Here is a 24857-nt window from a genome sequence, read left to right as displayed (position 1 = left end):
TGCCAGATGGGCAAACACTGTACAGCTGACTCTTGGAGCTGGACATCAGCTGGATGGCTGACGTCTGGTGGGTAGTAGAACTGCACGTTCCCACAAAGGCAGAACAAATTCCTTTTGTCAGGATCCCCTGGTCCATCTTCTGTTCCCAGAACTCACATCCCACCGTCTGAGTAAATTCACTAGATTCATGGTCCATTTCCTCAAGGTTCTGATATGATCCCCCACAAAAAAAAAAATCCAATGCACCCCACAGATTATGGGGCAAGTTGAACTTTAACAAGGGAAAAAGAGAACTGAAGAAATTAAAGTGGCATAGCACATTTTATATTAAAAGAGATGAGGAGCTCTGTTTGCCGTAAGGCCCAGCGACCTCTCCCGCCACAGAGCGCTGCCTTGGTCCATGATCCTAGCAGTAAACCTGAAGCAGCGGTGCTCCAGACGAATCTGTCTCTGTGTCCTGGTAGGAGGAAGCTCTGCTCATTGGAGACCCTTGAGGGGGGAAAAAAACAAAACAGGGAGACGGTGGGAAAGAATAAGTTCACATAAAATGGCACAGACTCAGCAGCAAAATCCTCAGGAGCTAGACAGATACAGCTGCCATGAAGGGTCTTACATATCTCGAGGGAAGAGAAAGCAGCATGATGCCCTCAGGCAGGGAATAGCCCAGAGTATCAGAGGCAACTTTCAGAAGAGATCCTGTCACTTCACACACACAGGGGAAACTAGCAGCTCAGCCTAAGGCCGCTTTCTGATGCAAAACATTAAAAGCAACATGGGAGAGAAACAGAGCCCAAGGCATCTGCCGGTAAATAATCGCCCCTGCTGCTTCACTTCACTGCAAGTTACCCTCAGACTGAAGTCACAATCCCATCCTAACTAGGCTTTCACTTCCCTTCAAACCTTGTCAGAAGGTTTATGGACTGAAAACCCTCAGGCGTGGTCTCAGGCCCCAGGAGAAGGACGAGAGAGAGTGGGGGTGGGGGTGGGGGAGGAAGGGGGGAGAGTTGTATAAACTCTGATCTTTGTTTCATTCCCTTTTGAACCAGGAAAGGCCTAAATAAGGAGCATCATGAGGCTTGAACACAGATTCAGCGCCACCACACTGCATTTCCAGAGCACCCTTCGTCCAGCCGTAAGCTTCACAACACTCCGAGAGGTGGGTACTATTCTTGTTTTACAGACTGGGAACTGAGGCCATGTGCATTATGGGAGGTTTTGGGAAGCTCCCTCACCACTGCAGTATATCTGGGAACTATCCTGTGTCCTCCCAATGAAGGAAATGGCCTCTATTCAATAAGTGCCACATCCCAAAGTCACAGATGGAAGCTGGAAGAGCCTTTGCTTTCTCACTGAGAGAGACACGGAGGTGTTACCTGCAGCGCTGAACCGCCTCATGTTCCTGGCTATCACGTCTGCTGTGGTTTCCTCCGATATCTGCACAGCCAAATCTGGAAAGAAAATTCAGAAGTGCTGAGGGGAAAGACTGAAGGTGTATATGGTGCCATGTGCAGACACACCTGCCAGCATCATATAACGCTCTCCCCCAATAGCCACTAGCACTTTCACAGATCCAGCTGGCTATCAGGGCTGAGCTCACTACTTCTTTATTCTTTAGGTTTAAGAAACATTCTTGTGCCTCTAACAACTATTTAAATACGATAAAGGAACAGCAACCCTAAAACTAAATAACCAGCGAGCCCAAAAACAGAAGAGTCCTACTCTTTCCCCAAACAATATTTGCTTCTTCAAGAGCCTTAAGACAGGGCACCTTGTGGCATGTCCTGCAGGTGAGCAGTTTGAGGTACTCAGACAAGGGAGGGGTGCACATTCCAAAGAAAGAGGCCCTCACACTCGGTCAGCAGCTCCCCCCCCTTTTTTTTTTTAGGGTTAGGCAGCACTTGAGATACTTGCAGGAAACTAACACCTAAGAGAAGAACGATAGGGGACAAGCTAGTGACTGGCCTCAATGTGCAGTTCAGAAGTCTGGAAGTGTATCCGGTTACGTTACTGGAGTCTAGGTTAAGGGTGAGAGTGGGGGAAGGAAAGGCTTTCCGGAAGCGGAATGAAAGAGATTAGAAAATTAACATGGTGAAACCACCCCCCAGCCCAGCCAGCTTTCCAAGGTTGTTGACAGACAACAATTGTTTCAGATTTGTTACTGGGTTGGGAGAGTTCCTTCATGCTCCAGGCAGAGAAGCTGAGATTCCTTTGGCTCGAGAATGAGGCATGGGGAAGAAAGCATCAGGAGGTGAACATTATCCAAGAACAACATTGGTCAAGGCTTAATTAAGAAGGTCAGCTTACTAGCCTTAGTGGAAGTGCTCTGGCATATGCCAGATCTGATCATCCCAGTGACCTGAGTTTGACTCATGGCTTTGCTTCCTAAGATGGGGTTAGAGAGGAGAGCCAGGACTAGTGTATGGCCAGTATGGCCAGTCCCTTATATCACTCAGCACAAACTCCTCTGGCAGAGTAAAGTATGGTGAGTTATGCAGAAGGATAATAGCTGCAAAGTGGCTTCTCAGGGACGTGGGTAGTATTAAGTGGCCATCTTCAGGGTTTAGAAGGGGAATGAGATTCCCACAACTCAGGAAAATAACCTTGATGCTACAGTTCCATTTCCAACTCTACCCCCTGCAAACTCCAAAGCAGGAGCTCTCACAAGTCTGGGGTTCCATATCCCAAGTTGAACCCAGCTCTCAAACACAGGGAACTAAGCTGCAAAGCTAGTGTGGATAAGGGACTTGCACGTACCGTCTTGGCTGGTGATTAGGGACTCCAGCATGGTTTCGTTGCCGCTGTCCGGTGGGTTTCCTCTGCTCGCCTTCTCCTCATGGCTCTTGGTGGCAGGAATGGAAATGGGGGGCCGGACCCTGCTCTTCCGGGTGCTGATGCGTATAATGCCTCGGACTAGCCTGCACTCAGCATCCTGCTCATCCAGGTTGTAGTCCTGAGTGATGCTATTGATCAGGTCTGAGATCTTGTTGGTCTTCTCCAGGAAGACAGTGTCTGACGTGCACTTGGCCAGCTCATCAATCTGGTGGACGCTGAAGAGCTCTGTCAGTTTCTTGAAGATCAGGACATCAATCTCTTTGCTGGACATAGAGCTGCTCAACTCACTGAGGTCCAGATCAGACTCGTGGAAGGAGTAATACTCCTCTGAGCTCCGGTGGCTGCTGGGGAGTGGTGGCTTTTCTATGCTGTTCCTGAAGGTCTTCTCTGGCAGGGGCTCTTTGTAGCAAGAATCTGCGTCTGTATGGTTGCCAGGGTTCCGGTTCGGATAGACAGGGATCCCCTTCAGTTTCACATCTGGGTAACTGAAGCTGCTCCCCATAGTGTTCTTTTTGATCTGGTTCCCATTCTTTTCAACGGGGGAGATGTTGCCAGGGCTGTTGCTAGGCACACGTCCATTTTGCTCTCTGTTTCTTCCGTCATCAATCGAAGTCTCAGTGTGACCCAGGCAGGGGATGTGAATGCTGCAATTCTTAAAGCAGCCCCCACAGGTCACTATACAGCAGAGAACGGCCTTGGAGGCATTCCAGGCCTGAGTCAAAGAAAGACAGCACAAACTCTGGGTCTGGGGAGCCTCTGCTGAGCCAGAAATAAAGGTAATTGTTTCTGCTTCCCTCCCGTTGGAGTCTTTGAGGTCAGCTTTGCGGGCTCTCCTGTCCCGTGCTTGCTGAGCCAGCTTGCGGCTGTGTTTGAGTTCAGGTGTGGATTTGCTGAACACCTCCAGGCTGATGTCACACTCTTTGGACGGGTTGATCCTTTGGGGCACAGCATCCTGGTGGGATAGGTTCATCCGGTGTTTGCTGATTACTTCTTCGGGGTGTCTTGTTCTCCTGCCCAGCATGGCTCACCACCTCAGGCACCTGAAGAACAAGAAGGTCTCATGTCAAATTTAGAGCCATTGTCACAGTAACTTTGTCTCCAGCCCGCGTCTAAGAATCCTCAGAGAAGGACGAGACCTGGATCATCTAGCCCAGCAGTTCTCAAACTGGGTGGGGACCCCAAAGTAAGTCGTGACCCTGTTTTAATGGGGTCACCAGGGCTGGCATTAGACTTGCTGGGGCTAAAGCTGAAGCCCGAGGGCTTCAAGCCCTGGGTGGCAAGGCTCAGGCTTTGGCCCGTGGTGATAGGGCCCAGGTTACAGGCCCCCTACCCAGGGCTGAAGCCCTCGGGCTTTGGCTTTGGCCGTACCACCCCGGGCAGTGAGACTCAGGAGACTTCGGTCCCCCCTCCTGGGGTCATGTAGTAATTTTTGTTGTCAGAAGGGGGTAACGGTGCAGTGAAGTTTGAGAACCACTGCCCAACCCCTGACCAGGGCAATGTTCCCTGCAGTACCCGTACTCATGCTTTAATCATCTAGTTTTAAGTGCCTTCCAAAAGGAAGCAGCAAGTCAGAAAAGCCACTTATTTTTTAAAAGGCTACTTTTTAGCGGCATCAGAGTCACTATAACCTTCAGAAGAGTTTCCCCAGCCCAAATGGAAGGAGATTCAGACTTTGAAGTTGTTCAGAAGGCGAGTGGTGCCAGCTGGCAGCTTCCCTTTACACATTCTACCTTTTTTTGAACAGTTTCCCTTTCGTCTTGCATTCTTTGGGCTTAAACCAAGCTCTAGGAATAAGCCATATCCATTTCAAAACACATCGTGCCTAGGAGGAGATGACAACTAACTGATCATTATACAAACAGCTGACCAAGACCATGTGCTCTAAGCTATTTGCTTTAGCACCAAGTACAGGGGATTGTGTTTGCCAATCGGTGTCATGCCATATGCAAAAAGCACTGAAGGAAAAACTGATTTTGCTTCTCTTTTCGATTGCAGATGTTTTCAGGGAACTGAACGTAGATGCCAAATTAGTCTCAAATCAGACCTCCGGAGTAAAGCTTTGATGTCGCTTTTACATACAAGTTCAATGTCATGCTGCATGCGACCATTACATTGCTCTACCCTTGGGGCCTGGGCTAGCAGTGGCTACCACTGTGGCAAATGAAAAACAAACAGCCTTAAAGGGCACAACTTTCAACTACTCCCTGGTCTCTGCACACCCTCTTCGAATGCAATATGCTTAAATTTAGATCCTTGAATTTACCAAAGGAGAGTTGAATATATAAGTCACCATGTGTTTTGAGGAAAAATAAATTCATGCAGCCCAATGCTTGAACCAAGGTATATCAGTCTCTCCCTCTCTGTGCTATTATTGTAGCTACTTTCGCCCACTCTCTTTGGGTTCCAAAGCTGTCCAGTAGATATCAACTCCCAGCCACTGGATCTTGTTATACCTTTGTCTGCTAGATTGAAGAGCCCAATTTTTTGTTCCAGAAAGTGGAGAAAGTAACCAGGACGACAGCCATTTTCGACTTGATTCTGACCAACAGGGAGGAACTGGTAGTGAATCTGAAAGTGAAAGGCAATGTGGGTGACAGTGAACATGAAGTGATAGATTTCACAACTCTTAAGGAAAAGGAGTGAGAGCAGCAGGATAAGGATAATGGACTTCAAAAAAGCAGACTTCAACAAATTTGGAGAACTGGTAGGTAGGTCCCATGGGAAGAAAATCTAATGGAAAAGGGAGTTCAGGCAGTTCCTCAAGGATACAATATTAAAGGCACAACTGCAACCTATTCTGAAGCAAAGGAAAGATCGGAAGACATAGGAAGAAGCCAATATAGCTCCATTAGGAGCTCTTTAAATGACCTGAAAATCAAAAAGGAATCCTACAAAAAGTGTAAACATTGTCGAATTGCTCAGGAGGAGTACAAAAGAACAGCACAAGTATGTAGGGACAAAATCAGACAGACTAAGGCACAAAATGAGTTACACCTAGCCCGGGGCATAAAAGGCAATGAGAAGAGGTTCTTTAATTACATTAGGAGCAAGAGAAAGAGGAAAGAAAGTGGAGGTCCTCTACTTAGTGGTGAAGGAGAACTAACTACTGGTGACATCAAGAAAGCTGAGGTGCTTAATCCCTATTTTGCTTCAGTCTTCACTAAAAAGGTTAATGATGACCAGATACTCAACACAATTAATATTGAAGGAACACAAGCCAAAACAGAGAAAGAACAGGTTAAAGAATAAATATTTAGATATGTTAGATGTATTCAAGTCAGCAGGGCCTCTAGAAATTCATGCTAGGGTACTTAAGGAACTAGCTGAAGCAATCTTGGAGCCATTAGCAATTATCTTTGAGAACTCCTGCAGGATGGGAGAGGTCCCAGACCAAGAGAAGGCTGAACATAGTACCTATCTTTCAAAAGGGGAACAAGGAGGATCTAGGGAATTACAGACCAGTCAGCTTAACTTCAATACCTGAAGATACTGAAGCAAATTATTAAATCATTTGTAAGCACCTGGAGGATAAAAGGTTTATAAGGAATAGCCAGGATGGATTTGTCAAGAACAAATCATGCCAAACCAACTTAATTTCCTTCTTTGATAGGATTACTGACCTAGGGGGAAGCAGTAGATGTGATATACCTTGATTTTAGTAAGGTTTCTGACACAGTTCCACATGACATTCTCATAAGCAAACTAGGGAAATATTGTCTAAGTGAAATGACTATAAGGTGGGTGTACAACTGATTGAAAGACTACTTGAATAGTTATCGGTGGTTTGATGCCAAATTGGGAGTCCCACAGGGGTCAGTCCTGGGTTTTGCACTATTCAATATTTTCATTAATGACTTGGATAATGGAGTAGAGAGCATGCTTATAAAATGTGCAGATGACATCAAACTAGGAGGGGTTGTAAGCACTTTGTAGGGAGAGGTTTAACATTCAAAATGATCTTGACAAACTGGTGAATTGGTCTGAATTCAACAGGATGAAATTCAGTAAGGACAAGTGTAAAGTACTTCAGTTAGGAAGGAATCATCAGATACACAACTACAAAATTGCTGAAAAAGATCTGGGACTATAATGGACCACGAACTGAATGAGTGGCCAATGTGATTCAGCTGCAGAAAAGGCAAATATGATTCTGGGATGTATTAAAAGGGTGAGATTCTGTGGCCTGCGTTGTGCAGGAGGTCAGACTAGATGATCATAATGGTCCCTTCTGACCTTAAAGTCTATGATTCTATGAAAAGAAGTGTTTACGTAATTGCCCTCTTGTTCAGCACTGGAGAGGCTCTAGCTGGAGTACTGTGTCTCATTCTGAGTACCACAGTTTAGGAAGGATGGGGACAATCTGGAAAGAGTCCTGAGGAGAGCAACAAAAATAAGAGGTTTAGAAAACCTGAGCTATGAGGAAAGGTAGAAAAAACTGGGCATGTTTAGTCTTGAGGAAAGAAGATTATGGGGCGACCAGATCACTCTTCCAATATGTTCAGAGCTGCTATAAAGAGGACGGTGATTAATTATTCTCCATGTCTACTGAAGGTAGGACATGAAATAAGGGGCTTAATCTACCACAAGGTCAGATATTAGGAAAAACTTTCTGACTCTAAGGGTAGTTAAGCTCTGGAATAAGCTTCCAAGGGAGGCTGTGGAGTCCTCATCTTTGAAAGCTTTTAAAAACAAGTTGGACAAACACCTGTCAGGGATGGACTAGGTTTACTTGGTCCTGCCTCTGTGCAGGGGGATGGACCTGATGGCTTCTCAAGGTCCCTTCCAGCCCTACATTTCTATGATTCTAATATCAAATATTTGCTCCCTATAGGTACTTATAAGTACTGGGATCAAGTCACCCCTTAGCCTTCTCTTTGTTAAGCTAAACAGATTGAGCTGCATGAGTCTATCGCTATAAGGCATGCTTTTCAATCCTTTAATCGTTTTTGTGGATCTCTTCAGAACCCTCTCCTATGTATCAACATCCTTCTTAAAATGTGGACACCAGAACTGCATACGGTATTCCAACAGCGGTCATACCAGTGTCAAATACAAAGGTAATATAACCTCCCTACTCCTACCCTAACTAGGGTGACCACTGCCAAAGTAACAGACATGGGGACTGGGAGTGCTTGGCAGATATTTATACATCGGGGATAAGCTTTCCTAACCTTCGTTCTGCTGTTTTCCATGAACATTTTGGTTTCATGGACATTAGCCTTGGCTGATACTTATGTATTTCGCAGACGGGTTGGCCCCAGGATATTAGAGAGACAAGGTGGGTGAGGCAATATCTTTGACTAGATCACCTTCTGTTGATGAAAGAGACGAGCTTTTGAGCTACACAGAGCTCTTCTTCAGGCCATCTGGTCTCACTTATGAATGTTATAAGATTAACACACACCCAGAGAGTTCTCCTTCCTTTACTCCTAGACATTTTAAATATAAAAACTCAGCACCTTTTGAAAATCAGGATAAGCACCCCCAGCTCGCATTGCCTTCACCGGGAGCTGTGGGTGCTCGGCACTTTTGAGTCAGGCCATCAGCTTTTGCTCAATTTCATCAAGTTTTCATGCACCAAAAACCCCATCTAAGCTGATCAAACTCTCCAAGTGGAGAGCCATTACTGGTCAGCAGGAAGACAGATTACTCATAATACAGAGGTCACATTAAAAGAATGACATATATCCAAAGCCCATAAAGTAATGGTCATTTATATAGCGCTTAGTATCCTGAGGTTTCAAAGTACCTTATAAAGTGGGTATTCTCTCCACTATAGAAGAAAAAAAATCTGAGGCACAGCAGTTAAATGACTTATCTAAGGTTGTGCAAAATGCAGTGTCAGGGATAGAACCTATCTCCGGCTCACACCCTGTGCTCAATCCATTAGATCACAGTTGCACACTGTATTCACCACAAGATCACAAGTTTAAGACTATAAAGACTTCTCAGCCAACACAGATATCAACCTATAGTCAAAGCTCAACTACCAGGATTCCAAAGACGTGTTCCCTTTGACTGTAAGCCCAGATGCTAAATTGTAACCAGCTGCCTAACAATGCCAAATAAATATTTGGGTTAAAACCCACTTGCCAAATTGACACTGACAATGAAGTTGGTAACTGTCTTCCTCCTCAAGCATCTATTTGAACCAACAAGATCCTTCTAAAGAGGCTAAGCAGCCATTTCAGAAGACCGGTATTTGTGAGTAGTTGGAACATCTAATTATCCAGGGTTTAATATCTTCCTTGTTGAGAGGGAGAGGAGAGCTCCTTCGAGATCAGTTATAACAGGGGTTCTCAAACTAGGGATCAGGACCCCTCAGGGGGTCATGAGGTTATTTCATGGGGGGTTGCGAGCTGTCAGCCTCCACCCCAAACCCTTCTTTGCCTCCAGCATTTATAATGGTGTTACTTTTTAATATATTTATTTTTAATTTATAAGGGGGGGGAAATCGCACTCAGAAGCTTGCTAAGTGAAAGGGGTCACCGGTACAAGGTTGAGAACTACTGAGTTATAAGAACTAGCTGAAATATCTACATCAGTAAACCAATAACCAGGCTGGCAACAGCCTTGACTCATCCCTATCTAGTACCGGAGGATTTGGAAACACTGGATTAAGAACATCCAAACTACTGTATTTAAAATTTAATCTTTTCTTGATTTCTAATGTGACCTGCATCCAAACACACGCAACCCTCAATAGCTTTTACAGTTTCTTCAAAAGCCACTCTGCTGCCGTGGTTCAAACCTGCTTTACAGGGTTTTGCTGACAGTAGATTGGGTCTCAGGACATCCAGGTTCTAGTCCCAGCTCTACAACTTATTTGCTGGGTGATCTGGGGCAAGTCACGTTGCTGCTCTGTGCCTCAGTTTCCCCTCTCACCTCACATCTGTTTTGTCTATTTAGATCATAAGCTCATCTCTCACTATGTGTTTGTACATTAGCACAATGGAGCTGCCAATCTCAGTTCGCAATCCTAGACACCACTATTGTAGAAATAGTGAACTGTTCATTCTCCTGAAGATTCACTACAAAGTTATTTTCACATAAATGGAGGTACATCTACCTCTGACAGAAACACCTTGGGTGTTCCTAATGACACAGCATACTGATATTTTTAGTTTACTTTTAAAAAAGTATTTTCCAAAGAAAGAGTAACAGACATGCCTCTAGTGTAGCGATGGAACTGTCGGGATTGTGTCTGCAGCAGCTCTTCCAGAGCACAGGGCATGAAGTGGCAAAGGCTGCACGGGAGTTTGTGGTTCCAGTCAATCACATGCTCCCTAGAAAGCTGATCAAATTTCTTGAACACACACCAGATCTGTCATCCCACACGGAGCTCAGAACCCTCCCAAGCCCAGCTCACAAAGGTAGCACAACATGCATGTCACACCCCCGAGAGCGAGCAGGTTGGCGGGGAGGGGGATACAGAGTGTGTAGGTGAATGGCACATTATCAAAAAGGGAGCCTGATGGGGGGGATGTTGGAGAAGGGTTGTCACAAGTAGGTGAGACTGATTCAGTGGGGAGGTGGAAGGAGAGGTCCCCACGCCTCAAGGCAGGAAGGAGCTCACTAGGCCAGGGGTTTACAACCTCTGGGGGGTCTGCACACCATGCCCAAGATGTCCAAAGGGGTCCGCAGATGAAACCCCTGCCCCGAGCAGGTGTGGGAGAAACCCCCCAGCTCCACGGGCCCCCCAGCAGCACCCAGCCCGCGGGAGTGTCCCCCGGGGAGGGGCTGAACCCCGGAGGGGGGAGGGGCAGACGAGTCCCCCGGGGCTGCCCCCCCCGCGGGGTCGCTGAGGTGGGACTGGGGCGGGGTCCGCCCCCCCGCAGTGTGTTCGGGGGGGGGGCACCCGGGCAGGGCGGGGCCTGCTCCCGCCGGGCGCGGGGGGGGGGTGCGGCTCCCCGAGCGGGCCCCTCCCGCCGCGGGGTCGGTGGCCAGGCCCGGCCCCGGAGTTACCTGTGCCGAGCCAGGTGAACGGCGTCCGGCCCCTCCCTCACCTGGGCCAGGTGAGACCATGTGACCCGCCGCTACGGGCTGCCGCTAGGGACACGGTTCTCGGAGAGGCGAAGCTCCTCCCCCCGCCCCTCCGCGGACGAGGGCCCAGGGACTGAGCTCCTGTGCCCTGCACCCAGCCTCTGTCTGCCCCCGGGGACCTCCCCCTTCTCCGGGCGGGACCCTCCCAGCCACTGAGCCCCGGGATCCCCAGCCACTGATTTCCTCCCCCCTCTGGACCCCCAAACGGGACTGACCCCCCCAGACACTGACCCCCCCGGAACCCCCAAACTGGACTGACCCCCCCCGGAACCCCCAAACTGGACTGACTCCCCAGACACTGACCCCCCCCGGAACCTCCAAACTGGACTGACCCCCCCGACACTGACCCCCCGGAACCACCAAACAGGACTGACCCCCCCCAGACATTGACCCTTCAGGACCCCCAACCGGGACTGACTCCCCCCCAGACACTGACACCCCCTGGGACACTGACACTCCCCAGGACCCTATCTGGGACTGATCCTCTGACTCCCCCCAGACACTGACACCCCCGGGACCCCCAACTGGGACTGACCCCCCCAGACACTGACATTCCCCAGGACCCCTAACCAGGACTGACTCCCCCTGACTCCCCCAAGACACTGACACCCCCTGGGACCCCCAACCAGGACCAACCCCCCGACTCCCCCCAGTCAGACACTGACACCCCCCAGGACCCCTAATTGGAACTGACTCCCCGACTCCCCCCAGACACTAACATGCCCAGGACCCCCAGCCGGGACTGACCCCCCCCAGACACTGACACTCCCTGGGACCCCTAACCAGGACTGACCCGCCCCCATCTCCCCCCAGATACTGACACCCCCAGGACCCCTAAACGGGACTGACCCCCCCCAGACATTGACACTCCTGGGACCAACCCCCCGACTCTCCTCAGACACTGTTCTTGCCCCCCCCATGGAGTGACCACCAAACCCTTTTCTCACCCCTCTCCCCAATTTCTGCAGCTACTGACTCCTCTCCAGGAATTACCCCCACCCCGAGATCCCTTCACCTACTGACCCCCATTTCCAGAGCTCTTCCCCTGAGCCCTACTGCTCCCCCAAGTACCAGGCTTCACAGGTCCTGGGCTGGGACTCCCCTATAGTTAGTATCTGAACACTGAAATTATTGGATGTACAGACCAGGCTTGCAAAAGGGAGTTTCACCTAGTGGTTATTGCAGGGGAGTGACTCAGGACTCCTGGGTTCTACATCTGACTCTAATCTCTTTTGTGGGTTTGGGCAACCCTGCTCTATGCCTCAGTTTACCTATCCCTGAAATGGGGATAATGATACTGACCACCTTACGGGGAAGTTTAATTAATTAAGATTTGTAACACGCTTTGAGATCTTGAGGCGGGAGAAGCTGCAGAAAAGCAAAGCACTAGGATGAGAAATAAGTGGTAGCCCACACTGAGCTGTGTTGGCCAGTAGGTGGCAGCCTTGACCTCCAGTAATTATTATTTCCCACCTGTAGTTCAAACAAGATCCAGAAATGGAAGTAGGTCTGGGGTTTTTTACAGTTCTTCATCCGTCGCAGCAGGGCAGAGACACTCAGAACCCCCTTGTAAATGGTCTTTGCTGATACTGTTGCCAAGATACCCGCTCCCACTACTGATAGCAATGTCCTTGTACCTCTGCATCTGGGGGCTCAGAAATGGGGTGGGAGAGTAGAGAGGAGAAATGGATGGTGGCACTGCATATAGCAAACCAAGCAGAGGCTGGAGCAAAGTGGCAGTGTCTTGACAAAGGAAGGGAGCCGGCAGTGCCCCGATCCACGGTCAGGGAAGGTAAGCTGGACTGCTATGCCCTGCCCACACTGGCACCAAATTAAATCATTTTGAAAAAGGTTTACTTGGAGAATTTAAACTCTAACCATATTAAGGTAAAGGATTTCTGCATCCACACTAGTAATCCAAAGGGCAGGGTGTTTGGAATCCTGGGGCAAGACAAGGAATCCCCCACCCCATTCTTGCCGACCTGCACTATGCTGCTGGGTGGGAAGCGGGCCATCTCCATGTGCTTCCCTTGAGGGCATGGTGCTGTGCATTGTGGGACTGTCCGGGCTGACTGACTAGCATGGTTCTGCAGAGGGCCCTGTAAAGCTTTGTTCACACCATAATACAAATTAAAAGCATCAGCCTGTTACAATGTAGAGAGGAAGTGTTGACTAGTGGTTAGAGCAGAGGCTTGGCATCAAGACTTTGGTTCTGTTCCTGGCTCTGTCATTAACTCCCTCCAGGATACTGTGGAAATCATCTCAAATCTCTTTGCTTCAATTCATCTGCATGTAACATGGAAATAGTATGTCCCTGTCTCGGGCTCCTAGGTGCTACAATAATACAAATAATTAATATTTATAAAGTGCTTTGAGATCTCTGATGGGAGTTGCTACAGAAGGGCAAAAGGTAAATATATGTCTCTCTTTACACATATGCTTACAAGAGCACTGCCCCCGCTCCCTCTCCTTCCCTTTAGAGGGGGACTTCCAAAGCCCTTTTATGATGGACGTGCCACTGCAATGTCATGCTTTGCTGTGTGCGCACTCCTCTCTGCTTTAACCCCGCCTTCAAACAGGCTTCTCTCAACAGGCCTGGAAACAACGAGCCACCAAAGAGACAGTTTAAAGTAACCACCCATATGAAAACACAGCACAACCCCTGAGTAACCAAAACGAAACTAATCAACTCAAATAACCTGCTCTGCGGGAATAACAGCCTGTCCATCACAAGGGCAAATCTCCCTTCCTAATAACTAATATACTAACTCCACTGCCACACATGATCCCTTATCTATCAAAACCCACCCTAGCCTTTTATTTATATTTTGATATTTTTTTATAAAAGGGACCATCTCGTGGTCTCTCAGTCCCCATATGTAAAAGAAAATACCACGAAAATCACTAGGCTAATGCCGAACACCCAACCCCACTCTGCTTGAAGCAAAAGTCCACCTCGCTGTCATCCACTCAGCCTGGTGCTCTTCATGCATAGATCTCAAAGTGCTTCGGAAAGGTCACCCCCACGTTAAAGATGGGGAAGCCAAGGCACAGAGGTTATGGCCAACATTTGCAAGAGTGGCCTCTGATTTTTGGATGCTCATACAGACTAACACGGCTACCACTCTGAAACCTGTCATTTTGAGACACCGTTGAGCATGATTTTCTAGGGTGCCAAGCTCCTATGACTCCCATTGACTTCCTCTGGAGTTGGGGGGTGCTCAAGGCTTGAAACCCAAGCCCACAGTGGGCTGGTTCAGGGCACCCAGAAACCGAGTTGCCCAAAATCAGAGGCCACTTTTGCACATGTTGGTCTTAAGTAACTTGCCTGGGTTACATAGCCAGTCAACTGCAGAACCAGGGACAGATCCCAGATCTCCTGACTGGACCCTTCTGCCTCCTATGGGTAAACCCTGTGTCCTGGCAATCAACGATCTCAGACCATACTGGATGAAGGAGAGGAGAGGTGAGTTCCAGAAGGAAGAACTCTCCCTTGAAAATGCCAGGCAACAATAGCAATTCAGTGGGACTTAAACACATGCTTGTGCTTAAATGCTTTCCTAAATCAGGGCTTTAAACATTTGCCATTTGTTTTATCCTAGATCTAACTTAGGACCTGATTGTGCAAACACTACCAGGCATACTGCTTACCAGCAGGCCCAGTTAGGGTGACCAGACAGCAAGTGTGAAAAATCGGGACAGAGGGTGGGGAATAATAGGCCCCTGTCTAAGACAAAGCCCCAAATATCAGGACTGTCCCTATAAAATCGGGACATCTGGTCACCCTAGGCCCAGTTGCTTTGGAGTCAATAGCCTGGCAGTAAGTGCTATGCCTAGTAGCCAGAGTTTGCAGGATTGGGCCTGCTGTGGCTTGTAAGACCCATGGGTGCAGTTCAGGCGCTTGGTAGGTGCAGTGTGGCCCGTCTGGTGCTAGCTGAACAATGTCAAACGGTAATAACCGGGTGTTTGCTGAGGGTCTCTGAGCTCACAGCAATGACAAAGGCAGGGAGCAAAGCAAAGCAAAGGCAGAAATCCACACAATCCAGCCCAGAGAGGGGCTCCAAGAACTTCAGGGACCTGGAGATGCTCAATAAATGGCAAGAAAAGCTTAACCCAGAAAATTGCTGCTATGTGGCAGCGACGGGAATATGCAAGCTGTGGGCTTGAACCAAAGCCCTCTGAAGTGTGTGTGTGTGTGTGGGGGGTCATTCCCCTGGATCAGGCTCTGAGTGAGTTGCATGTCTCATGGCCTTGTCTCCACTAAACTTTTGTCCGGATCATTTCCTGCCAGAGCAGCCCCACCCGTGGAAGCCAGGATGGGAGCCCCAGTGTAGACAGGGCGATGGTGGCTAAAAACAAGTCCCATGCAAACAGTTCCTGCTTTCACGAGAGAGAGGAGCTTACGGGCATTGTTGCTTTGGTTTGGTGTCGCTCGCTGCATGGTGGTGGCGTGCAATTATGCACGCTGGAGACGCACTGCACTTTCCATGGAGCAGAACTGCCAGGCAGTTCAGCTCATTCACTCTGTTTTCCTGCTGCCTTGAGTGACTCATTGGCTCTCTGAATGCTGATGACTCACCAGCCAGGAGTGTAGGGGTGGGGGATACTTTGTTCTGCTCCAGGGTTCGGGGAAAGGAGGGAAGTGATGGGGTGCAGCGCACTTCATACCCAAAGCCCATCCCGGGACAGCTGACTGGCGAGGGTCTGAGAAGAATGAGGCTGACCTCTGTGGAACATCAAAGCACCCTGCACAGTAGTAGCTGTGACTGACATGGGATTGTCTGAGATGCACCAGCCAGGCTGCTAGAAGGAGAGAGAGAGAAATCAGATAACAATGTGCTGCTAGTGCCAGGCCCCTGGTTCCTTTTCAAAAGAGCACAAAGACTCTGTGTGGATTTGCTGAAGCCTCTGCAATGGCAGCGTCGTGCTTCACTCCAGCTCATGTCATGTCACTGGCTGGGGTTGGATCTGTGTGTAATTCAAAGGACTGCTTGGAAATGTGTTGCCTTTTTCCTCGTCAGGTGTCTAGAGCAGGGCCTGCTCCAGACCCCAGCGCGCCAAGCGCGTGCTTGGAGCGGCATGCCGCGGGGGGTGCTCTGCTGGTCGCCGGGAGTGCGGCAGGCAGCTCTGGTGGACCTCCCGCAGGCGTGCCTGCGGAGGGTCTGCTGGTCCCGTGGCTCCGGTGGCCCTCCCGCAGGCGTGCCTGCGGATGCTCCACTGGAGCCGCGGGACCAGCGGACCCTCCGCAGGCACGTCTGCAGGAGGTTCACGGGAGCCGTGGGACCGGCGACCGCCACAGCGCCCCCCGCGCCGTGCCTCCGTGCTTGGGGCGGCGAAATTGCTAGAGCTGCCCCTGGTCTAGAGTGCCGGTCAAGAGAGCGAAACACCTCCCAGGCATTATTAATTTATTATTATTGCATTATTAGAGACGGGCCCATGAAGTTCAAACTTCCCCTGAGTTCAGGGCTGTTGGGCTCTGGCATTTCGCTTTGGCTCCAGCTCTGTTTAAAAATATCTGGACACTGTGGTTTTCATTTGCTCATAAGATTCCTCCAACCTGAGCAGTCACCTTCTAAACTGGAAGTGCCCTGGGCTTTATTTGGAATAAGGACGTGCATGGAATCCAGCTGATCTTCACTGCATATGTTGCCCCAGGGAACATGCAGTGCTCACAACTCACGTTGGTTCCTTCCAAGTTTATGGCCAACGTTCTCCACTCTTCTGCCCAGTGCAAAGGCCGTCACACTAGTGCTGGGCATTGAGCGGACTCTTAAGCCTAGTGACAGCAGGAACGTGGCCTGGGTGGGAAGAGACGATCACTTCGCTGCTGAGCACTGTTCTGCGTCACAGTGTGGGCAAGGAAGCTGCGTTAGTCAGCAGCACGGAGGCGAATGCATCAGCCAGAGCTGCTCAGCTAGCAGCACGCAAGGCACCTCCTGACGTCAGGCCTGTTCATCGGGGTCTGTGCAGTGCAGGGCCTGAGCTCCCAGAAGACTCATTGCACTGAAAGCATCTTTAGCGGCGGTCAGGTGTGCTGCTAATTTTAACGTCTGTTCTTTTCATTGCTGCCAATTCTGGCATGGTCCTTACTCCGTCTGGAACTCCGGGTGCTGGAGAAGGACTTTGAACATGCTCCAGTTTATGCCAGGACGTCAAGCCTTTCAGTGACCTCAGACACCCCTGACAATAATTCCATACCACAGTCACTCATGGGGGGTGTGTGTGTGTGACAGGATTTGCCCCAGGAGCTGCACATGAGCAACACTCCAGCAGTGCAGCCACATTTCCTTTTTATCAGGAGCAACTTGCTCTCCACCAGCCTGTTTCCACCTGAGGGTCTCAATGCGCTTTGCAAACATTAACAAGTTAACCCTCACAGTTCCTGTCCATCCTCACATCCAGTGTCATTATCCCTGTTTTAGACGAGTTCACAGAAGCACAAAGAGGGGAAGGGACCTGCCCAAGGTCACGCAGTGAGTCAGCAGCAGAGCTGAGAAGGAACCCAAGCTGCCTGACTCCAAGTCATGAGCTCTAACCACTAGATGTGATTTTTCTCCGCTCTCTTCTTTAGCTAGATCAGGGTCTGTAGAGTAGAGGGGAAAGATTCCCCATGCTGGCACCAGTGATTCCTGGGAAACTGATAGTAATTGCATTAATTAATTCATGAGGGTTATATTACTCTGCACTTCTAAAGCATCCGCCAGCGGCAGCGTTAGCTCCTGGTATAACTCCAGGGTAGCCCTGAACCCACCACCCCTTCCCACACAGGAATCACCAGCTCGAGGTAGGTGGTGTACTAAACTCAAGCTAACCAGCCCGGCGAGGGGTGGAAGCTCCAGGACTGCCGATGCTTCAGCTAGTATGTGCTGCTAATGCCGTTACTCGGTGCGGCTCGACTGTTCTTTCGGAGTGTCACTGCTCTCATACGAGCTAGACTGCCCTGAGAGGAGTTGACTAGAGTGTGGTTCACTCGAGCTGATGACAAGCCCTAAGCCACGCTGGCTGGACTGGGGAGATGGGGTGACGGGAGGGAACCGGGAGGCTGTACTGAAACAAGAGCTCCTAGGATGGATGGAGCAGCATGTACTCCCTCAGAATTCCTCTTGGGGGCTCTAGGGGGTGCACGCTACAGTTGGCAACCTTTGAACGGGTGCAGTGGGTGCTTCAACAACCCTGAGATGGTTTAGCTCTTCTGGGGATGGGGAGTTTAAAGGGTCAGGGCCCTCAAACGAGGGCCCCTGACCTCCTTTGAGATGTCACTAGCCTAATGCAGTGTCTACACTCCCCATCCTAGCTGTGGTTGGCCTCTTCTTGAGGGGTGAATGCGGGTTCTCTGCCCTTCCTTTGCACACCTGTGTAGAGCCACCTTTGGAGTGGAATGTGGTAGTGGCATAACAGCACACAGTAACACTGCACAACATTTTAGGACCGGATGTGAGTAAGGATACCGTAGCCAACTAAAACTACCGCTACAAAGCAAGGGAGGCGGAATGTAAGTATTTGAGATGCAATTTAGTCAGGAAAATGAGGCTAGCACCCATGCACTTATGAACTCATCACTGGATCTTTAAGGACCATGAGTGAGCAGGACCTCTGTTCTAGTTTTCATCTAAGGGCCAGCAAGTTTATTTAGATCTGACATCTCAGCACCAGATGATTAAAAAATATGCAATACTTATTTTGTTGTGTCATCTGTCTATTTCAATCAGTCACACCCTGTGTTCCTGCTCAGCTGCAAAATCCAGGGCGGAAGGGGCTAAAGAGAATTAAAGCTGCCCATATTTGCAATATTTTCACTCTGATTTACAATATGGTCACACAGCTATTCCACAGAGACAGGTCATGTCAGCATGTATTGACAGGTACCATACGTGGAAAGGAAATGCTATGGATGGGCCAAGAAAGCAGTGTTCAGAACTGGATTCAGTGAGGCAGGTGCTCAAGGCCTGGTCTGTGGCTGAATCAAGCCTGGGGGGTGGTTTGGGTTTGAATTTGACAGCAATGGAATTTCATGAGCTGGTCTCGTGAGATTTCAGCCCCCAAACTGTGAAGATTTTTTAAGACCAGCTGCATCCAAAGCAGAACCAGAAACTGGCTTTTCTGGGCCTGGACCTGACCTGGAACCAAGTCACAGAGTTGGGTTCAGATCTGGGGGTTCTAATCCATATCCTCTTGGAAAATGAAGGGATTTGGACTCCAGCTTCCAGTTTTGTCCCTTCTCTCACATATATAATGCCAAAAATTGGCTCGTGTTATATTGCACATCATAACTAACACATCAGACAACCGCGATAAAATATGACACTTTCAAAGAAAGAAAGAATCCACCAATACAATCATTGGGAGTAAGCAGACTATAATGAACAGGCCAGTGTGTCTGTGCATTTCTAATGCCTACAGGATAAAATCACAACTATTCAACTGTGTGTCATAGGCCCTCTACCATTAGCAGCTGATGGAGAGTCTCCTTTAGCTCAATTTTTGGAGGACTGTGCTTTTGGAGCAGAATTCTGTCCCTGCTGCTGCCACAAAGGTCCAAGTGCCCACAGTGAACAGTAAAGTGAGGTCCTAGGTGGCCTGGATTTACTACAAACTATCTGCATGCACTGGGATTTTAATGGGGGGAACAGCAGGCAGCACCCATGGCAGCTGCCTGGCGGAACTACACCAGGTCACCTTGCCTGCGGTGCCACTACACAGGAGCATTTGCTGCTGATGCAGGACGTTCCAAGGTGAGTGGCTGAAACAGAAGCAAGGTAGGAGCACAGTGGTTACAAGGCACCATGTCTCCATGCAGCACCTGCCATGCAGGGGTTTCTGCAGACCCAGTGCAACCACGGAGAGAAACAACAGCTGAGGGCATGAGGAAGCCAGAGGGACCAGATCAGCTAGCCCCATCTTTGGGTTCAGCTTTGCAAAGAGAAGCCCAGGAACATGCTGCTTTCAGCAAGATCTGAAGGGCCAATACACCCCCCCTCTCTGTTCCCTTTTTCTCTCCAGGTCCATTAGTGTCCTAGTGAAACCAAAACTTTATTAGTGCCCTCAGTAAAGCTGAAACCAGGTACCCCTAGCAGATCTCTTCTTGGTCCATTCCTGTTCTCCCCCTCCCAGCCCATCCTGGCCCTATCAGCCAAGTTGTCCTCCCCCATATGGGCATCTTTGCTGTTGCTAAGATATTGCAACAGACGCCTCTAGTTCCCAAATGTGCTCCCAGGATCCTTTGCACCTGCTGGCAATGGGGCCTTGAATGTCTCAGCTGCTGGTGGTGCCAAGGCTTCAGGGGCATGTCTGGGCAGAGGGACGCCGGCTGCAGATTACTGAGTAGGAATCTGGACTCCTGCTTGGACAGGGGACCAGGATGTGCAGATGGAGAAGATCAGGTCAGACAGGAGAGGGTTCTCCGTGAAGCACAGCAACTGGCTCAGCCTCTGCCAAAGGCTGTCTCCACCCCACCCTGTCTGTAATAGTCCTTCTGTGGGGCTCCTATGTGAGGAGTACACACATCAGCAAAGCTTCCCAACCTGGTCAGGGGTGGGGGCAGTACTGTTTTTCCCAGTTTACAGATGACTTAACTGAGGTTAAGTAACTTACCCAGGGTTACACACAGCAAGTCAGTGGCAGAGCTAGAACTAAGACACAGGTCTCCTGACACCCAGCCTCCAGCTCTAACCAGTAGACAACACTGCCTTCTCCCACCCTCCGCCTCGAGTTGGTTCTGCTATGGAAGGAGGGAAACAGGGTTTGTCCCATGCTGCTCATGATCAAACCCCTTCCCCCCCCATTCCTTCATGTGCACACAACAGAGACAAAATCTGCCCAATACCTAAAGCTTTACCTCTAATTCTTGTGGGTATGAGCCCCTCCCCCCTTTGGCAGCATGCAGCTGCAGCCCACCGAATGAGGCAGGACATCTCATGCTCACTCCAGGGCCAAGGCCACAGAGAGGACGGCAGACTCTGAAGCAGAGAGAAGCACAGTGGCCTTCCTAGTGCAGAAATGGCAAAGATGCTGGAATTACCTTTACCCCCCGCGGTTAAATGGGTGAAGAGGGTGGCCCAGGGTAGGCCAAGGGGAGCAGAGGCAGCGTGGATGCGTCAGACAGCAGGAACAGCTGGGCTATTGCTGAATCACGGAATGCTGAAAGCAGATTAAATGTGTTCTCTCCAAATGCCTAGTCTCCAAAGTACAATCTGTTTCAAACAAATCAGGACTCAAATTAGCCTGGAAAATATCCTGCCTGGAACCTGAACTCCAGAGGCTGATAGGAGAGACAGGATGCAGCAGGGGAGGAAGGGATGTATTTGTGTTTGAGATGGGCTTGACCCCAGGTCCAACCATGACACCCCCAAACATTTCAGGGAAGCCCTGATCCTGTGGCAGGGCCCCATCTCTTGTCTGTATGAGTGTGTCACCAATGGGGTGTGTGTGCACATTAGAGCATGTGAACGTCAGTGTGCAAGGGAGGATTGTGTGTCTTTTTCTGTCCGGTCTGTTGGAGGGTGTCTGGTAGGCTGTGTGTATGAATGGTTGCAAATTGCTCTCAGGTGTTTTTCTAAATGTCTGCCATGGGTCTATCTATTGCTATGGGCAGTTGCTCCTGTGGCTTCTTGCAAGCTGCAAAATTAAGGTCTTACTACCAGGGAGGCCGTGAATAGGATCTAGGACTGGGTGTCAATCTGCCCAGGCCCTATTCCCCACTCTGCTACTGACTCTCTGTAACACAATGGCTCACCACTGGAGGGCTCGGGGTAACCAACTCTGATCACAGAATGAGCTACCCCTGGATGAGCTCAGGGTGAGCACCCTAGAAAAAGTAGCAGGAGGCTGCAATGGAGGTAAGGAGAGAGAACTACATGCATACTCCCTCAGGGACTAGAGACTTCTGGGAGCAGCAGGCTCTAGCAGAGTCCTGGGAGTGAAGACTTAGATTCCAGCCTGGGAGTGGCCTGCCAAAGTAGTAAAGGCCCCAGGCTGGGAGGAGGACAAGAAACCTTTGTTTTGTGTGGATTTTTGGATGCACTTGAAAACTTCGTTTTGAATGTTTGTTAATTTAATAAAGCACAAGCTGAGAAGGGCTGGGAATGGACAAAAGGTTGTTTTGGGGTTTTTTTTTTAGTTTCTTTAACAGTCCAAGAGGGGAAACTGAGGCAGGCTGCCTGTTGTGTGACCCTCAGGAACATGGGAGGCAGCAGGCCTGTTTCCTCTCCTTATGGCCTTGAGCAAGTCACTTCCCTGCCACTCGGTGTCTTGCTCTCTGTTCCATATGTGATGTAGTGTACAATATCATTGGCTTTAAGATAATGAGTTAAAAAACCTGGAGTTCTTTTTATTTGCTTTCTGGCTTCTGACATTTTAGGGGCGCCTGCAGGTCACATTGTCCAGTTTTTCTCTGCAATCATGAGGGCTAGAAACTTTTTTTTTTAAATGCAAGGCAAAAGCCTGAAATAATCCCATGACTCCAGGAGCTGTGGCTTGAGGTAAAACACCAGCTATCGTGAGACTCAGGATCATATCATGAGGGTTGGTAATGATGCATGAGCAGCTGGGTATAGAGTGTATTAAATAATAATTATCACATATACCTGCACATTTGGGTTAGATGTGTTTTTTGTGTCTTGGGTTGCAATGTGGTGGTACCAAGTACCCGCCTAAGCATGTGTGCTAGTATCTGTTACTGGCAAGGCTCACAAACCAGCTTTTACATCAAAGAGGTTTATTCTGAGTGCTGCTAAATCCAGACTTCTCTGCTAAATCATTAAAAGATTGGGCAGAGATCCGTCAGCATTGCAGCCTGTCTCTTATGGCAGAGGCAGAATCTCCAGGCACCAAGGGCTTGCGGGGTAACATTTGTGGGATGTGGGGGGTGCTCGTATGTGTGTGTGTGTGTGTGGGGCTATTGCCTTTAATTCTCTCTGCTTGTGGGCAGTTGGACTGTGCGGTGCATCAGTGACAGCTGGGAAGCCTGGAGCCCTTTACGACCCATCGGAAGGGCTGTGAGACACTCGGCTGTGGAGCAGAATGTCTGAGATCTCTGCTCCGTGGCATAACCGGGAGCCTTGTACTTCTCCCCGCTTCACTCTGATGCTGGCACAGGTGGCGATGGGAGCACGAGTGTGGAGCAGCTACTGGCATCTTTACCGCCTGCTCTGCACAGGATTAGACGACGTGGTCAAAACACTTGAGCCCTGGAGCTGCTCCAGTGCTAGGCAACGGTGGGGGGAATCCTCATGGCAGATGATTCTATTACTGAAAGCTTGGGGCGGAAAAAGGAAGGAGTGCCCTGGATCCAGAACTACCGCTGGCAGAACAGCTGTGCCAGTCTGAGAGGGCTCCTTGGATGGCTCCATCTCAGGACAATGGGGTTACTTGTGAGAGGCAGTGGGGTCCTGTGGGTTAAACAAATGACAGGGCCTCAGGGAGGCTTGAGTTCAAACCCCTGCTTAGCCACTGGCTCACTGTCTGGCCTTGGGTAAGTCACTGAGGGCCTGAGCTTGTGCCAATTATAGAGACGACAAAACTGTCATTTCTACATCAGTGGGAACAGGATCAGGCCATTAACTTCTCTCCCTTTGGCAACTGAGGGGTAATTTTTAGTTACCTGTTTCCCAGGGGTGCTGGGGGATGGATTAACATGTGTGAAGTGCTTTGAAGAGGGGACATGCCCTTTATGTGCTAAATCTTGTGAACTAACAGGGTCAGATTTGTAATTACTTGGATCCAGATTGGGTGCTGGGGTCGGGAGATGTTCCCTAACCCAGAGTTTCCTGAACCAGTCTAAAAGCAAAGGCAGGAAAAAAATCAGAGAGGAGATCCATGTTCCAGTGGCTGACAATGTAATCCAACACTTCCGGACTGCAAGCGGGGGGGGGGGGGGCAATTCTGTAGTCCTTACTTAGGCAAAACTCCCCTTGAAGAGCTGCAGGATTCAGCTCACAATTACTGAGACTTTAGTTGCATTTGATCTTGATTACTGCTAGGGTGATGTGCTGAGAATAGCTCATTTAAACAGAGCAGGGGCCTGCTGTCTGACTGAATCACAGCTATATTGTGGCAGATGAATCACACAGCCTGCCACAGTATAGCTGCATATTGGAAGCCAGACCCATTGATTGAAGAATGGATAAAAGGAAAGAACAAGGCAATCTGCAATGCACGATCTGTAATATTCTAATTACTTCTGCACATCCAAGTGCAAAGAAGAGCAAACCAGAAATAAAATGTGCGTGGAACATTAAAATAGCAGAATGATTAAAATTCCAACAGGAAGCTGTCATACTGACAGTTTGATGGCTTACAGTGAAGATCCAGCATTTGCATACATAAGAAAGGCAGGAGACTTTCCGAAGTTGTTGTGTGGAAAGTTCTATTATTAAAAAAAAAGAAGCCTGGGTCATCTCACTTATTCTTAGGAAGGGAATCTCCACCATTGACTGGCTTTGGACAAGTCACTTCGTCTTAGTTTACCCATTTGCAAACTGGATATAATAATACTCACCCACCTGAAAGGGGAGAGGTGAATATTACCAGCTGTCTCAGACAAAGGGTGCTAGAGAAGCACAAAGGATTATTTCCCAGCAGGAGTCTAACATATCATCACAAGGTCAGCTCCCAGCACCATTCACGGTTGAGGAAATAACAGAACAAGGAGAGGGATGTCTAAAACCAGTGTGACCATCCATCTGCTAATACGCTTCTAGAGCTCGCTTTAGCTGTGTGGTACAATGACCAGGACACTGGATTAGGAGCCAGGACATCTGGGTTCTCATCACAGAGCTGCTAAGTGATTGTCAGCAGTCACTTCCCCTTTCAGTTTCCCTGTTTGTAAAATGGGAATAACAATACTTAAGTTCACTTGTAAAGTGCTTTGGGATCTATGGGTGAAGTATCATTAATAGGATACTGCTCGACTTTAAATCAAAGGCAGTTTTGCCACTGATTTAAATGGCAGCAGGATCAGTCCCTAAGAACAAGTCAGCTCAGAA

At 49.2% G+C, this 24857-nt stretch overlaps 1 protein-coding gene across 4 annotated transcripts; it reads right to left on the bottom strand.

Annotated features, from left to right (window-relative positions):
* Positions 1-308: 308 nt before the first annotated feature.
* On the bottom strand, positions 309-10922 carry KDF1 (keratinocyte differentiation factor 1). 4 transcript variants are annotated; one of them, XM_044998155.1, is made up of 5 exons: positions 10798-10918; positions 5286-5400; positions 2755-3872; positions 1374-1448; positions 309-489 (listed from the first exon to the last, which is right to left on the bottom strand). In XM_044998155.1, the coding sequence occupies exons 3-5, from the start codon at positions 3851-3853 to the stop codon at positions 407-409; spliced, it is 1257 nt and encodes a 418-aa protein (XP_044854090.1). In that variant the 5' UTR covers positions 3854-3872; positions 5286-5400; positions 10798-10918; the 3' UTR covers positions 309-406. The 4 variants fall into 4 exon arrangements, with proteins under 4 accessions (XP_044854090.1, XP_044854093.1, XP_044854092.1 ...); XM_044998158.1 differs by lacking the exon at positions 5286-5400 and adding an exon at positions 10003-10126 and having other exon boundaries at positions 10798-10857; XM_044998157.1 differs by lacking the exon at positions 5286-5400 and having other exon boundaries at positions 10798-10922.
* Between the last annotated feature and the right edge of the window lie 13935 nt (positions 10923-24857).

The sequence above is a fragment of the Mauremys mutica genome, chromosome 23 (assembly GCF_020497125.1).
Source record: "Mauremys mutica isolate MM-2020 ecotype Southern chromosome 23, ASM2049712v1, whole genome shotgun sequence".
Classification (NCBI taxonomy): domain Eukaryota; kingdom Metazoa; phylum Chordata; order Testudines; family Geoemydidae; genus Mauremys; species Mauremys mutica.
The sequence above is the reverse complement of the archived record's forward strand: the minus strand, read 5'-3'. Positions and strand labels throughout refer to the sequence as shown.